Here is a 14625-nt window from a genome sequence, read left to right as displayed (position 1 = left end):
TGTATTTTTGGCAAATGTTTATTAAACACATTTGGCTTAAAGATCCAAATGGAACCCTGCTAAAACACATGGAATGGATAACGTTCTGTGAAAAGAAAGCACTATTAACTGAAATGCCAAAGTGTCACTTGTGACCTAACGAATCTCATCTCTCATCCTGCAGGGAACAGTGAAGGTGACAGAAGGGAATGAGAGACACAAGGAGGTCCTTTCTCCGTGACAGGACGAGGGTTGATTCCTCTTCTAACAGTGTGGCTACCAGTCCTTCAGACGAATATTTCTCCAGACCTGGGGCGTCCAGGCCTAGTTGACCCTCTATGAGACAGTGCCTCGTATCGTAGCGAAACAACGACTGCATCCAAAATGGCAGCCTTCTCCCTATGTAGTGCCCTACTCTAGGGCCTTGGTCCAAAGTAGGGGACTACAAAGAATATAAGGTGCCATTTGGAAGACAGAAAAAAAATGTATGGTTTATTATTACTACAGAGAGGAAGAGGTAGCTTTAAGAATTATGACAGTTCTAACAGGACAACAACGAAGCAAAATAAATAATATTCGGTATTTGCAGAAACAAAACAATATAGATGTATTTGAAACATAACATATACTTATGACAATGATTAACTTATTTGCAAAAAAAAAAAATCAACATCAATGTTTGTTAGCGACAATTCATTTTGTGAAACAGTAAATAGACAAGAAAAAATTTCAAGTTACATTGCTGCTCACTCATTGGCTGCCCAGGTCCTCTATCTGCTTGTTCATTAGTTGGATCTTTTAGAACACTTACAGCTTCTCCTTACAGCCAACGGACAACGTTGGACGATCAACCCAGGGGAAGCTGCTGAATGCTGGTGTCTAAAGAAGACGACAAATCCCCACCCTATAAAACGGACAGAGGATGTTGCTGGAAAAAGGGTGGGGGTGCCTTGAAACCTACTGGGCACTCTGAAATAACACAGCCCTCGCTAAAACCACGGAAAGTTATATGGAAAGGCTTTGTTGTTTTCCCAGGGATGGTACTTTTATCAAGAACGTTCTAGTTCAAATATTGAAACAGTATTAATCTGATGAAAGAATATATTGAGAACTAGGAAACACTTAAGGGAATTCCTTTTAATTTCAGTCACTTCAGCTCACAGCTGTCCAGACTTTTACATCTTGCTTCAATGCACTTTATTATTACTTACACTTATATTATCATGATTAGTATTAAAACTCCAGTAGATAAGCTCGAAATGTTATCGCGTTGAGATAGACATATGAAAATTGGCACAAATACATTTTGTTGTGCAAAACAACCGTATATAGTGCCATTTTAACCAAGCCTTGTGGGAGCCTGTCAGTAGGGCCAACAAACTGTAGCTCAGTGGTTCTCAAACTGCGGTCCGCGGGCCAGATTGTATAAATATAGTGACATTTTTACATGCCTTTTTTTCTTTTTACCAAAAAGAAAAATAACATATGAAACTGATTTTGGTCAAGGGATCTGTGTAATAAGCGTATGTAATAAGGGGTTGTAATACAACACAACACAATATTATTACTCAAAAATCAATGCATCTTCTTAACCCTGGGCAACCAACATTATCCTGGGGTGGCTCACAGATGTGCAATTCACCAATCAGGTTTTCAATGTAATACATATTGTGTTCCCCTAAATTTTATCGTTTACAAAATTCTCTACCTCAATGGCAAATATAAAATTGCAGGCCAGTTGGAAAATGTTTGACAGCTGGAAAATGAAGGCTCGGTTGCCAAGAGGTACGCATTTTAAAGTCTTTGCAGGGAATTTGTTTGTTCCGTCATGCTCTGCTTCTGTAATTTGGAAAAACCTTACTAATGCATACTACTGTAATTTTCTCTCAGCCGAGTAGGGTTTTAATTACAGAAAGATCCCTAAAGATTTGTCCATCTCAGTACAGGCTCCCTTGCCCTTAAATGTTTGAGAACCACTGCTGTAGGTCAATGACTAACATGCATTTACTTGCATTTCTCTTTTCAGTCAAGCCTGTGTTGGTTCTACATGGCCTCAAAATGTATCATCTAGAACACTGTAGTGTACATGTGTAAATCTGTGACACAACAGCAGAACATACATTATAGGGTCATGTTCATTAGTTACCAAACTTAAAAAAAAATCAGAACAAAGATGTTGGGATAACCGGGCTGGACATAACTTCTTTGTTTTGTCACTAGCCTTAATGAATACAACCCATCATCTCTGTTTGTGATCTTAGGGTTCAGTATTTAACACAACACATAAGCGTATTATAACGCATTATTAAGGAACTTATGAAGCACTGCATCTGTTGTCATAGAAAGTGTTACAGTTCACCAGTCCAAGTGGTTCATATACTGTATTTAACCAGGAATTCACTGACTAGAATTCAATGGAGAAAAAAGAGCAGGGAAAATCAGATTGGGACCTTATCAGTTTAAAGTGCAATACACTGGACAAAGGCCTATATAGCTGGGATCAAAAGTAGCGCACTACATAGGGAACAAGGCCCCATGTGGGATACACGGTTTCTAATAATATCCCTTCTGTTTGCTGTACACTGACCAAACAAAGGCTTCCACAACAGTTATTTGTCTGGGAATCATTTGAATGACCCATTTTTGAGGAGCCAGGTAAAACCCTGTTGGTTCTATGTAGACCTCTTTCCACAGATGGCTCTACATGGAACCCAAAGGTGTTCTATTTGGAACCAGTTAGTATTCTACCTTGGGGAGAATACTCATTTTCCTAGCCCTGGACTATAGAATGCCTGTTCCATATGGAATTGTGTCTGTCTGGAAAACAAGCCCTGTGTTTGAATGCAAGAGCACCTTTCAGTGAAATTCCATGTCTACATAATATCAAACATGAAGCTGTGATTGTCAGTGTTATTTTCTCTAGTCTACCCAGTCTCTAATGCATATCTATTTTATTACACTCTAGAGATGGTTACCTGTGCAGGTGTTCAAAGTGTACAGTCCCTTAATGGAAAGAGAAAGATGCATATTTCACATTCTGTAGTGACGTGTGGATGTGATCAACACTTTCCATCCAGATTGGTTCACTTGGTTTTGTTACTGCTGTTCTGACTCCTCCCTCTGCTTCCAGAGCCATGTAGCCAATCAGACGTCACCGAGCAGTGCTGCAGATTTAGGATTGGTTCTGCCTTTTAGGTTACACATTAATTCTGATCACACAGAAAGGGGGAGACCAGATCCTGGACCAGCACCCCTACGCTGGGATACTTGATATTATATAAGCCTCTTATCCTCAGTTTCTGAAAGTGCCAATTCTGTTCTTTGTAATCTCTTCCTCTTTGTGCGTCTAGGTTGTTTAAATATTTGCCAAAGAGGTATGACAGTGACTTATAGCGGAGACAAATGGATGGTACATTATGCTAGTTGAGAGGTCTGCAGCAGAGATGAGTTGGTCCTCACCCCAGTAGTAACATCACCGTCGTCATCACTGTAGGTTCATTCTAGCCTGGCCACAGATCAGCTCGTGCTCTTGCCATCTCATTGTCAAGCCAAATTATTGGACGGTGCAGTTCCGTAAGGCAGTGTTTCCCAATCCTGGTCCTGGGGTCCCAAAAGGCATACACTTGTGTGTGTGAATTCTAGGGCAAAAACAAAAACATGTACCCCTTTGGGTCCCCAGGACCAGGACAGGGAACAACTGCCGTAAGGTGTTGAGAAGAGAGCAGAACGTTATCCAGGCTAGATCCACTCCTCAAGGCCCATCCTAGGTTCACGGCTGTCATGCTACAGTGTAATTCAAGAGAAATAAATCAAACCAGTTTTTTTCCCCCTCTCGTGTCTGTCACATTTATATTGCCGTTGACTACGACTCATTTTTGTAAATGTCTGAACGTGACCTTGGTCCCTACATTTTTTTTTTTTTATTTACTCATTGGCAAGCCAGCTGGACTTGAAAGCCAACTGGTTGTTTACAGCATTTTACTCCCCCTCCCCCAGTCTATATTCAGCCTGTTCTTAACCCCGGAGAACTTAACCCTGAGTGAGTGAGAACATAACCTCACTCAAACAGTTCATATGTTGAGGGACTGGGAGAGAGAAAAATATCTTGACTTGACAACCTTCCTAATGAGCTGAGGCACATGCACATGTTAAGGACTGCATGTAGACACATGTCATTCTAATCTAGTTACTTTAATATATTTAGTAATCACTAGAACCTTTTTTTTAAATACAGTTTTAGGATTTGAGGGAAAAAAGCCACAGCAGAAGAAACCAACCAATTGACTCCGTTCCGAATGGTTCCGTTAGCCAGTAGTTTTATAAATCTAAGGGGCGTGACACAGTGTATGAGACAATGACCGCTAGGTGCTGAACTAACATTCATGGCTCGGCACACTTCTCCGTGTTGAAAAACACCCCCTGACACGGAGTCAGAAGATGGAAGAGACAAATCACATTTCTAAAGTTAAATAGTGCAGTCAATCAAATACTTAAATACACATTGAACCACAAAACCAGGTGCACAAATTCCTAGAATTACTAGAAATACTGCCTTACTTCTGATTCATAATGCATGTTAATCAGGGCTGCCAAAATACATCTATACACTCCACACTTTGCAAACTTCAAATGTTCACATTAGTCTTTTTAATGTTTACATGAGAAACAATGTATAAGAGTTTATTTCAGCCTGCTAACAAGCCATCATACAGTTTCACTTTTGCTTGCTTGTATATTTCTTTTATCTGTTGGAAAAAAATGATGACCCGGTTCTTCGTCCTTTGTTCTTGATAAGAATTGTAATTACACGTCCATCATTTCACCAAAAAAGTATAAATGTCCAATTACTTGTGTCCAATTTTGTTTATTTCATACAAGGTCTTGAATGTGCACTTTTTGTACAGCACAGTTATATAATCAGAAATGAACCAGACAACAGGATAGAGTGGGAAAATATTATAAAACTGTATAAAATGTGCTTGAAACCCTTCTGATATGCATGGCGGCCAATGGCTCACCCGCCCGCAAACAAAGTAACTCAAATGACTCAAATGAAAATACAGTCTATTATGCCTCAGGTCCTCATATTGGTTCTCCCTCTTGCTTGCCATTATGCACTTTATTTGACATCCACATTAATCTGTGTCCCTGTCCAGTCTCTGACCTCAAAGACTAACAATACATGTTGTAAATGGCTCCCTATTCCCAAGCTGTCCCTTGCCAGAAGTAGTTCATATTAAAGGGGATTGGGAGCCATTTGAGCTAAACCTCCACCGTGTTACACAGTCTGCATGATCACCCACTATCCCGCTGTGACAACAATATGCTAATTGATCACAGGCAGGACATTATGTCTGAACAGAAAATCACCAGCCATTATTTACATTTGCATTCTGATCTCTGCTGTGCTAGCTAACATGGCCAATCAGACCATCTCATAACTTAAACAACTCAATTGCAAAGATAACAGCGCTTCTCAGTATGTTTCTCTATCGGAGTATGTAGTAGTAGTTTAACATATTCAAGCAAATATGTTTACAGTAGAATTAGCTGAAAACTTTTTTGAAACAAACAAAAATCTGTCAAATACACTTCCAATGACATCTGGAAAAAACAGTGCAGCAAACAACAGCGATAAAACATATCCATGTTCGCTTTTGCGTGCACCAGGGTTTTAAGGTGACTTCGCTTAAAGCTGCACGGGAAATCACAGAGACAGCTTTAGTAAAAGGCACGGTCCCCACATCATTGGGCATACTGTATCACAACTAATACACAATATGGCCTTCGTTTGTTAATTACAATTTATCGGCTGTACATAAGCATTAATAAAGTTGGCAATTAGATTGGATCACTGTCATTGCACAGCTATATCATTTAGATGAACTGCTATACTACAAAGGAGATGTTGTCAGAAAGAAAGAGGTTTGTGACATAACCTGATTCACTGATTTGGATTATGTGAGCTACTGCTGCTGTATGTTCATTTTCTAGCTCTAGAAACTCCCTGGTAACATGTACAGTGTTGTATCAAAGAACACCAAGGCCTACATGGTTTTGTACAAATAAATCAAATCATTTGTCTTAGACACCTTTTTAACTGTAAGATACCTTAACTATCGAGGTCAGGGTTTAGCAAACTTAGGAGTCGCAAACCGTTGTGGGATACCCTGATTTAAAAACGTGGTGAAGAGAAAACGCAAAGAATCATTTGTGCTTTCTTCATAGAACCAGGGTTTTGCTTTTGTAAGAAAAGTTGTTAAAAATGAGATGGGGCCCAATAGGCTAAAATGGACCTGGAGTGATTTGTAACAGTCATAAATACAAAAAGTAAACATTGATAACATAAAATTAATTAATTAAAAAAAAAACATTGCATATGGTCATACTTTTTCAATTAAAATGGGGGAAGCGGGCAAAACAGGTGTGTGTGGGTACCCCTGAACTAGGTGCAGAGGTGGACCCATCCAACAGGTGTGTGTGGGTACCCCTGAACTAGGTGCAGAGGTGGACCCATCCAACAGGTGTGTGTGGGTACCCCTGGACTAGGTGCAGAGGTGGAACCATCCAACAGGTGTGTGTGGGTACCCCTGAACTAGGTGCAGAGGTGGAACCATCCAACAGGTGTGTGTGGGTACCCCTGAACTAGGTGCAGAGGTGGACCCATCCAACAGGTGTGTGTGGGTACCCCTGAACTAGGTGCAGAGGTGGACCCATCCAACAGGTGTGTGTGGGTACCCCTGAACTAGGTGCAGAGGTGGACCCATCCAACAGGTGTGTGTGGGTACCCCTGAACTAGGTGCAGAGGTGGACCCATCCAACAGGTGTGTGTGGGTACCCCTGAACTAGGTGCAGAGGTGGAACCATCCAACAGGTGTGTGTGGGTACCCCTGAACTAGGTGCAGAGGTGGACCCATCCAACAGGTGTGTGTGGGTACCCCTGAACTAGGTGCAGAGGTGGAACCATCCAACAGGTGTGTGTGGGTACCCCTGAACTAGGTGCAGAGGTGGAACCATCCAAGCACCTGTCCTATTAACAGACAGATAGCTCGGGTGCCAACCTGCTTGCATGTTGGCCTACTGTATTCTATCATTGGTTTAAATTAAAATAGTATTTACAAATGTATGTGTTCTAGCGCAATACATCCAGTGTAATATTTGTAATCTAATGTAATCTAAGTTTATAACACAGTACGAGTCATTTCTTTCAACCCCCTGGACAGTTGACTGAACATTACTTTCCGAGTTACAGGAACATATAAACGCAGATCAATCAATCTGCTGGAGAGTACAACATAAGGAATTTGGAACATTACTACTAATCACGGAGACGACCAATGTCATCTCTCTCCTCGTACCACAAGGGCTCCGTCAGAAATGGGGTCAGTTTCGATTTCAATTCAGTCCGTCCATTTTGACAATCATTAAAAAGCATTGAGGAAGATGGGAAGTGGTGTTTTTTCTTTTTTACACACTGCACTGGCTGAACTGAAAAGGAACTGAGCCCAGCCCTGGTGCGCCTCGGGGGGCCCCGCTAGTAAAAGATGGGTGCAGATCTGTCGTCATTGATGGGTTGTCTGAAGTACATTTCCAAGGCGCGGTCGCTGTGGAAAAAGAAGGTGGGGGGGGGGCAGGAAGAGAGAGGGTTAGTCTGGAAGAAACATTGTGGGTGACACTTGGTCCCCCTAACCCCAACCAATCACCCACCCAGGATCTCTGAGGTCTGATAGATTACAGAGGCCCTTGGAAAGCAGCCGGAAGGTAACACCATACCCCTGCTCCCCGTGGGACTCTGTGTGTAAATAAGCACACTGAATGTAAGAGGAAACATGCAAGTGTGAGACAAACAAATGCTCTAGTCAAGTGCTCTTTGTTATCATCACTTTGGAATTAGAACATTACTTGTTAGTGTGAACAGAACATGCAGGCATGCGAGCCGGGGAGCTTTTCCCTCCGATACACATTTACCTTAATGAAAGACCGTACTAATTATTTTGCAACCCGTGGCCCCCCTGGATTGGCTGGAAGAAACCCCGCCTCAGGAGAGGAAAGCCAATCAGTGAGGCCGAAGGTTGGAAAAAAGACCAGTGGTTCCCGGCGCCCGACTGAAACCGGACAGCCAATAACAAGCCGAGAGAACCCAGCGAGAGGGAGTTGGAGGGAGAGACAGAGAATGTGATTGGTTGGTTGGCTGAGCGAGCGAGAGAGCGGGCAGGCGGCGATGGAGGCTGTTGACTTACTGGCGTCCTCTGTTCTTTCAGAACCGGGACAATTCTGGACCCAAACTAGAAGGTAAAGAAAACCCTTGGGTTTGAGTGCATCCAAAATACCACCCTGTCCCCCACACGGCGCACTAGGTTGGAGTGTACCGCACGGAGAACGGGGCCGTAACAGCAGATCTCTCACACTCAAGGCATGCATGGTCACTGGTCCTTAACGCATCGGCATGGCCGGTTAGTCTGATGTAAGATGACCACAGGTTAACCAACACAGGCACAAACGCATCGGCATGGCCGGTCAGTCTGATGTAAGATGAACACAGGTTAACCAACACAGGCACAAACGCATCGGCATGGCCGGTCAGTCTGATGTAGGATGACCACAGGTGACCACAGGTTAACCAACACAGGCACAAACGCATCGGCATGGCCGGTCAGTCTGATGTAAGATGACCACAGGTTAACCAACACAGGCACAAACGCATCGGCATGGCCGGTTAGTCTGATGTAAGATGAACACAGGTTAACCAACACAGGCACAAACGCACTGGGATGGGTTTTAAAATGGTGTCCTGTTCCCTGTGTCGTTCTGACCATGCGTGACAAATGCGCCTGCGTCTGGGAAACTGTCCCTCTGACTGCTGTGAAAACCGATGGACACGATGCGTGTTTCATGCCCCTTCATGCACCTGACTAAGCCGAGTGGCCGACTTCTCAACACCCTGTCCCCTTCACAGAGCCCTCTGGTCAAAAGTAGGGCTCCATGTAGGCAATAGGGTCCCGTTTATGAGTCGAGACTACAGCTTCAGGAATGGACCCTAACACAAGTTGAAACACAAACCGGAACAATATTCACATCTCCACCAACATAGAAAAGTACTTTTTAAATACAGAAAGAAGAGCAGGCAAGCAGGGGAGGGGGAGGACGTCTCCAGTTTCATTCACAGAAACACACACGCATACACATTGGCAGGACACGCATACACATTGGCAGGACACGCATACACACACGGATACTTAACGTCTTAAATCACATCATGGTGACACAGTGATCGGAGCCCGGTCGCTATGGGAGGACACTGGGATGTCAAGAGGTAGCGTTTAGAGGGAGAGGATGGAGGTGGACAGGGCGAGGGCGAGTGTGGGATGATGCCGGCCCCCTGACGACAGGCGGTACAGAGCGCGTGTGTGGGGAATGCGATGCGACTGGCGAGGCACCACGGAAAAAAGATGGACGGTGAAGAGACAGTACTGGCCCTAAAACACACTTCTGTCAAAAGAGAGGATTCAATTGAAATAAAATGACTTCAAATAAAATAAAAAATGTTTGAAGTCATTAATATCCAAACAGATATCTCGTCTGACCAAACGTTTTATTAATATATAGATATATGTTTTATTTAGAATACTTTTTGTAAAAAGTCACCATACATTCATTGTCCAATGGTATAACATTTCTGATAATCGCTCCAATAGCATGCTCAAGATATTAGTTATTATTCAGTCAATATTTTCTTTTTCTGAAAATGATTTTACAATGACAGTTAACGCTTTTTAAAGAAAGACCAACAACCACATAATCACTTAGGCCACAAGATCATAATCATAGAAAAACATTCAAGTCATTAGTACTTTGAACTTTTCATCCCACTACTAGATCACAGCAGTTATGGAAAGCATCATAAAGTTCATGGGAGGGTCAAAATTCTCAGTTCATTATTGAGGATTGTCGCAAATACTTATAGAAGAGGTTAAATCACGCCCAATATCGATTTTAGAGTAGGAGGGCTGATTTAGGATACGTTCCTTCATTTTTCATTAATATTAAAAAGATAACATGAAAAGATCCTAGAACAGTACTCCTACTCTGAGATTTTGTGTGGACACGGAACTCAACAAAGACTATTTTCACGTGAACAATATCTGAGACTGACTACTTACTAGTCAGGTTAGAGGACTGAATTTGGTAGGATGATCTTGGTTTGAAACAAAACAGATTTTGCATTGTAAAACTACCTTTTCATTGTATTTTTTCACCTAATTACATTGATTTAAAAAGTCCAATTTCAGTTACGATAATAATCGGACAAACTGATCACACAAAGACGTGATATTGTCAAAATAATTTAAAGGGGGTGTCCAATTCCTCGTAATAAACCTAATTCTGATGTCAGGATCATTTCAGGTGCACAGTAATTACAGATATGGAAAAAAGAACATTTCAGAATTAAGGCAAATATGACACATTGTCTTGATAGAATTCTCAAATCAACTTCAGCATTGACAAGAAAAAATGTGCACAGCGCTTCACGACCTAAAATGTCTCTCAAAACAACGACAGGCAGCCTCACAAAAAAAAAAAAAAAAAAGCAAAGCTTCAAGCCTGGGCTCCATAATCGTAAATCACTGTCAGTTCACATATGCTTTAAAAATAAAAAGTCCATTCCGTTTGGTCCAGCTCAGCGGTTGAGAGGATTTAGTACATTTAGTACATAAAATGTACATTGACTGTATACAATACAATGTTGGCATTTTTGGCACTTGTACAGTACAGGAGCATGTCTTCTCAGATGGAACAAAATGACAACCATGTACATGCATGAAAGTCAAAGACAGGCAGCGGCAAAGGCAGTCTCTAATTTGAGATTGAGATTTTGGCGTCCGTTCTGTTTCTCGGACCGGACACGGGGTTAGACAGAGGAGTTCAGAGTTCATGGGTCAGAGCGGGGAAGGCAGCGAGCCGAACGGTCCCTCTCGAGCTCTCCCCCTCGGCGCCCCTCTCATCCTCCACCCACCAGCCGCCGCTGCCGCCGAGGAAGGAAGTAGCGACGGCGGGATCGAGGAGAGGAAGAGAGTACGGATATGAGTGGTGAGACCGGAGGCACGCCCACTTTGGAGGAGGCGGGGAGACAGAGGAAGAAGGGGTGGGTGGGTCGGGAGGGTCGGGGCGGGGGGGCACAAAAGAGACCGAGAGGGAGAGAGGTGGGTGACAAAATGGCGGAGGGAGGGGAGGGGAGGGGGGGGGGCGCCCCTGCGCTATCCGGTAGGAAGCCGCCTCTGTGTGTCTGACTGTCTGTCTGCTCTCAAACTGTGGAAATCAATTTCCCCTCGGGATCGGAACTGTGGAACAAAGAGAGAGGAAGCTTGCCAGGTGGGAAGAGACACTCAGAAAGAAGATGGAGACAAGAATGGCGACGGGACAAGGGAGGGGGCGGGGCGGGGGGCGGGGTTGGCACAGAATCACTCATCTGGATCACGGGGCGACCAGTCTTGGGTTACTCTGGAGATTTGTAGATCAGTGATTCTGTGTGGTCGGACTTCAATGTGAGTAATACCTGAAACACGCACCGCCTAAAGGCACCGGTCAGACATATGTACCAACAAACCCCAGACCTCCGTGTCATTATCTGCACTTTGGTTTTTCAGGAAACTAACTTTGGTGGATAAGCATTTAGAAGGTACGCATTTATTAGAAAGGATACGCCAATTGAAGTAACCAGAGGACATTTGGACGTGGTTAACCCATTTTGGTTGGTAGCGGAGGTCTGGTGCAAGAGGAGATCAATTCCTCTAGGGTGAATGCACCATGGACCTGTTAACGCAGGATCTGACCCTGGATCAGTTGTGTAGAAGGACCATAGACTTCTGATTGTCTGGTTTACCACTGACAAAACGCTTAAGGACATTTGCCATTTTAAAGTGAGTCAACTGGGTGGGAATCCTGTTGGTTAAGGAAGGATTTTAACTTCCATTCAGGTCTCCAGAAGGAATGAGCCAATGTTTAACACTCAAAAACCCAGCTAACTGCAAGCGTCAGTTAAACGCCACTCAAGGCGTTTTCCACGTTCAGACGCCACACTCCAGTTAGCAGAATGAACACTTCCAGTCTGGTAACGACTGTGCACGAAACCATGAGAGGACCAAGCTGACATCTTCCCCTTTAATATTGAGAAATCTCTGAATGGCGCTACCCACGCAACCACAGACAGCATTATGGGGTCAGATGCTTTCGGCTTGGTGCAGTCGCAATTTCAAACATGAGGTCACGATGATGTCATTCGTTAACTGTCGTCACACGTGTGCTTGTTCAGCCATGGACAGACAGTGCATACTGTACATACACACGTACATAGACACACACACACACACAAAAAAAAGGGCACACCTACAAACACACACACACCAGACAGAGGCATCCCTTCAGACAGACCCGCTTTAACCCCTTCATCCCCACAGACGGCAGCATATCTGACTGACTGGATTAAAGCACCGCTAACAGAAACGGTCGCCATTCAAACAGCGCTTGATTCCCTCTAAAGTGTGTATTGCCTGACCAGAAGCCAAAGGGTCTGGTTCTAGTAGTACACTATGTAGGGAATAAGGTGCCGTTTGGGACGTCAGTGCCAGTTGAACAATAAAATGCTGTTAACGTCGCCTATTACTACAGAGAGGTACAGCTGCCATGGAGTCAGCAGAGTAGTATATCCATCCTATAACACACCATTCAGTGTAGTATATCCATCCTATAACACATCATTCAGTGTAGTATATCCATCCTATAACACATCATTCAGTGTAGTATATCCATCCTATAACACATCATTCAGTGTAGTATATCCATCCTATAACACATCATTCAGTGTAGTATATCCATCCTATAACACATCATTCAGTGTAGTATATCCATCCTATAACACACCATTCAGTGTAGTATATCCATCCTATAACACACCATTCAGTGTAGTATATCCATCCTATAACACACCATTCAGTGTAGTATATCCATCCTATAACACACCATTCAGTGTAGTATATCCATCCTATAAACACACCATTCAGTGTAGTATATCCATCCTATAAACACACCATTCAGTGTAGTATATCCATCCTATAACACACCATTCAGTGTAGTACATCCATCCTATAACACATCATTCAGTGTAGTATATCCATCCTATAACACATCATTCAGTGTAGTATATCCATCCTATAACACATCATTCAGTGTAGTATATCCATCCTATAACACATCATTCAGTGTAGTATATCTATCCTATAAACACACCATTCAGTGTAGTATATAACACACCATTCAAAAGACACTTGGGACATAAAGCCTGTCAAGCTGCAGGGTCTCAGAGTTAACTTTATCTGTTAGACTGAGGGGGGGGGTCGTATTACCATCCCGATGTTGCAAGGCTTATGCAGATGTTTGGCTATCTGGACCAGCTCACAAGATCAGGATGGTGACTGGAGGTAAAGATTATCTGGGACTGGGCCGGACTCTCTCCCCTAACACTGTCGACAGAACAATCCGGAAGGGCTGAATTAATCAGTAACTCTACCGGGACTGGCCGTTTTCCTATAGACTGGTCGGGTCAGTTCGGCAGATCTAACCACACGTTCACACAACAGATTCTACAGCCACACCGCCTGCTGTGAGCACCAAGTCAGTAGAAGAGGACAGGTCATAGAACAGGTCTTACCTGGCAGCAGCGAAGCGACTGTCGTAGTCCTCAAGCGGAGGCTGGAACGGTCACAGAAAGAGCATTGTCATCACACGGTTAAATTCCCACCGAACAGTCTCATAAACACAGCCAGGAATAACACGAGTCCCAGGCAGGTTCAAGTTAGCACGGCCTTAGAAATGCACCTCAACAGCTGTAGAACTCTGGTTAGGTACAACGCATCATTTCTTATGACTCTTACGTTGGTTACTGAAGTGCGAACGCTCCGGTGAACCAGCGGGTGTCGCCAGAACGTTGCGTTTGAGTTTCTCCCAGTCATCTCCTGGTGCAGTATTACTCATCGTGGTGGTACATTGTGTTGGCAGAACAACACACCAGACCGGTCAGACAGAGGTAGACCAGTGTGGATTGTGCTGGAACATTCTGAGAGTGGTTGGCCCTGAGTGATAAATCACATGTCTGTGGCGATAACGCTGACAGCTTTAACAACACACCAAGACGTCCAGCCAAAGCAGACATGGAATTTGTCAATAACACAACAGGCTTAAGACTTTCGCCGGCACTGTTCTGCGCGTTAACTCACTGGGCCGACGTTGCGGGAATTATCGCAGGGGGCTTTCTATGTTGCCCTGAGCCCCAAAACGTTAAGAATGAAACAAACAAAACGGACAGACGTCCCAAAATGCGGCCAGTGTTAATTATTGGACCCTCTGGGGCTGAAAACATGGCCAGTGTTAAATATTGAACCCTCTGGGGCTGAAAACATGGCCAGTGTTAATTATTGGACCATCTGGGGCTGACCCCCTGGAGCTGAAAACATGGCCAGTGTTAATTATTGGACCCTCTGGGGCTGAAAACATGGCCAGTGTTAATTATTGGACCCTCTAGGGCTGAAAACATGGCCAGTGTTAATTATTGGACCCTCTAGGGCTGACCCCCTGGAGCTGAAAACGTGGCCA

The 14625-nt window shown here is 43.7% G+C and overlaps 2 protein-coding genes across 9 annotated transcripts in view; one reads left to right on the top strand and one right to left on the bottom strand.

The window, feature by feature from the left end:
• Window positions 1–4809, top strand: part of aatka (apoptosis-associated tyrosine kinase a) — a 62780-nt gene extending 57971 nt beyond the window's left edge. For all 4 annotated transcript variants that reach the window (XM_013135748.4, XM_029123355.2, XM_034295103.1 and 1 more), the window contains one exon: window positions 164–4809. In XM_013135748.4, the coding sequence (XP_012991202.4) occupies window positions 164–192 (29 nt within the window). In that variant the 3' untranslated portion in view covers window positions 193–4809. The remainder of the gene's footprint in view (window positions 1–163) is intronic.
• Window positions 4810–6888: 2079 nt separating this feature from the next.
• The window catches only part of LOC105012855 (brain-specific angiogenesis inhibitor 1-associated protein 2), a 102872-nt gene continuing 95135 nt past the window's right edge, over window positions 6889–14625 (bottom strand). The window contains exons 14-16 of one of the 5 annotated variants that reach the window (XM_013135752.4): window positions 13685–13725; window positions 7687–7771; window positions 6889–7583 (exon numbers count right to left, since the gene is read on the bottom strand). In XM_013135752.4, the coding sequence (XP_012991206.4) occupies window positions 7711–7771; window positions 13685–13725 (102 nt within the window). In that variant the 3' untranslated portion in view covers window positions 6889–7583; window positions 7687–7710. Of the gene's footprint in view, window positions 7584–7686; window positions 7772–8219; window positions 8265–11165; window positions 11319–13684; window positions 13726–14625 lie in introns of those variants that run through there. The other 4 variants (XM_013135753.4, XM_020051123.3, XM_020051122.3 and 1 more) reach the window with 4 other exon arrangements.

Source organism: Esox lucius, chromosome 11, assembly GCF_011004845.1.
Source record: "Esox lucius isolate fEsoLuc1 chromosome 11, fEsoLuc1.pri, whole genome shotgun sequence".
NCBI lineage: Eukaryota > Metazoa > Chordata > Actinopteri > Esociformes > Esocidae > Esox > Esox lucius.
This window is presented reverse-complemented; position numbering and strand designations above follow the sequence as displayed.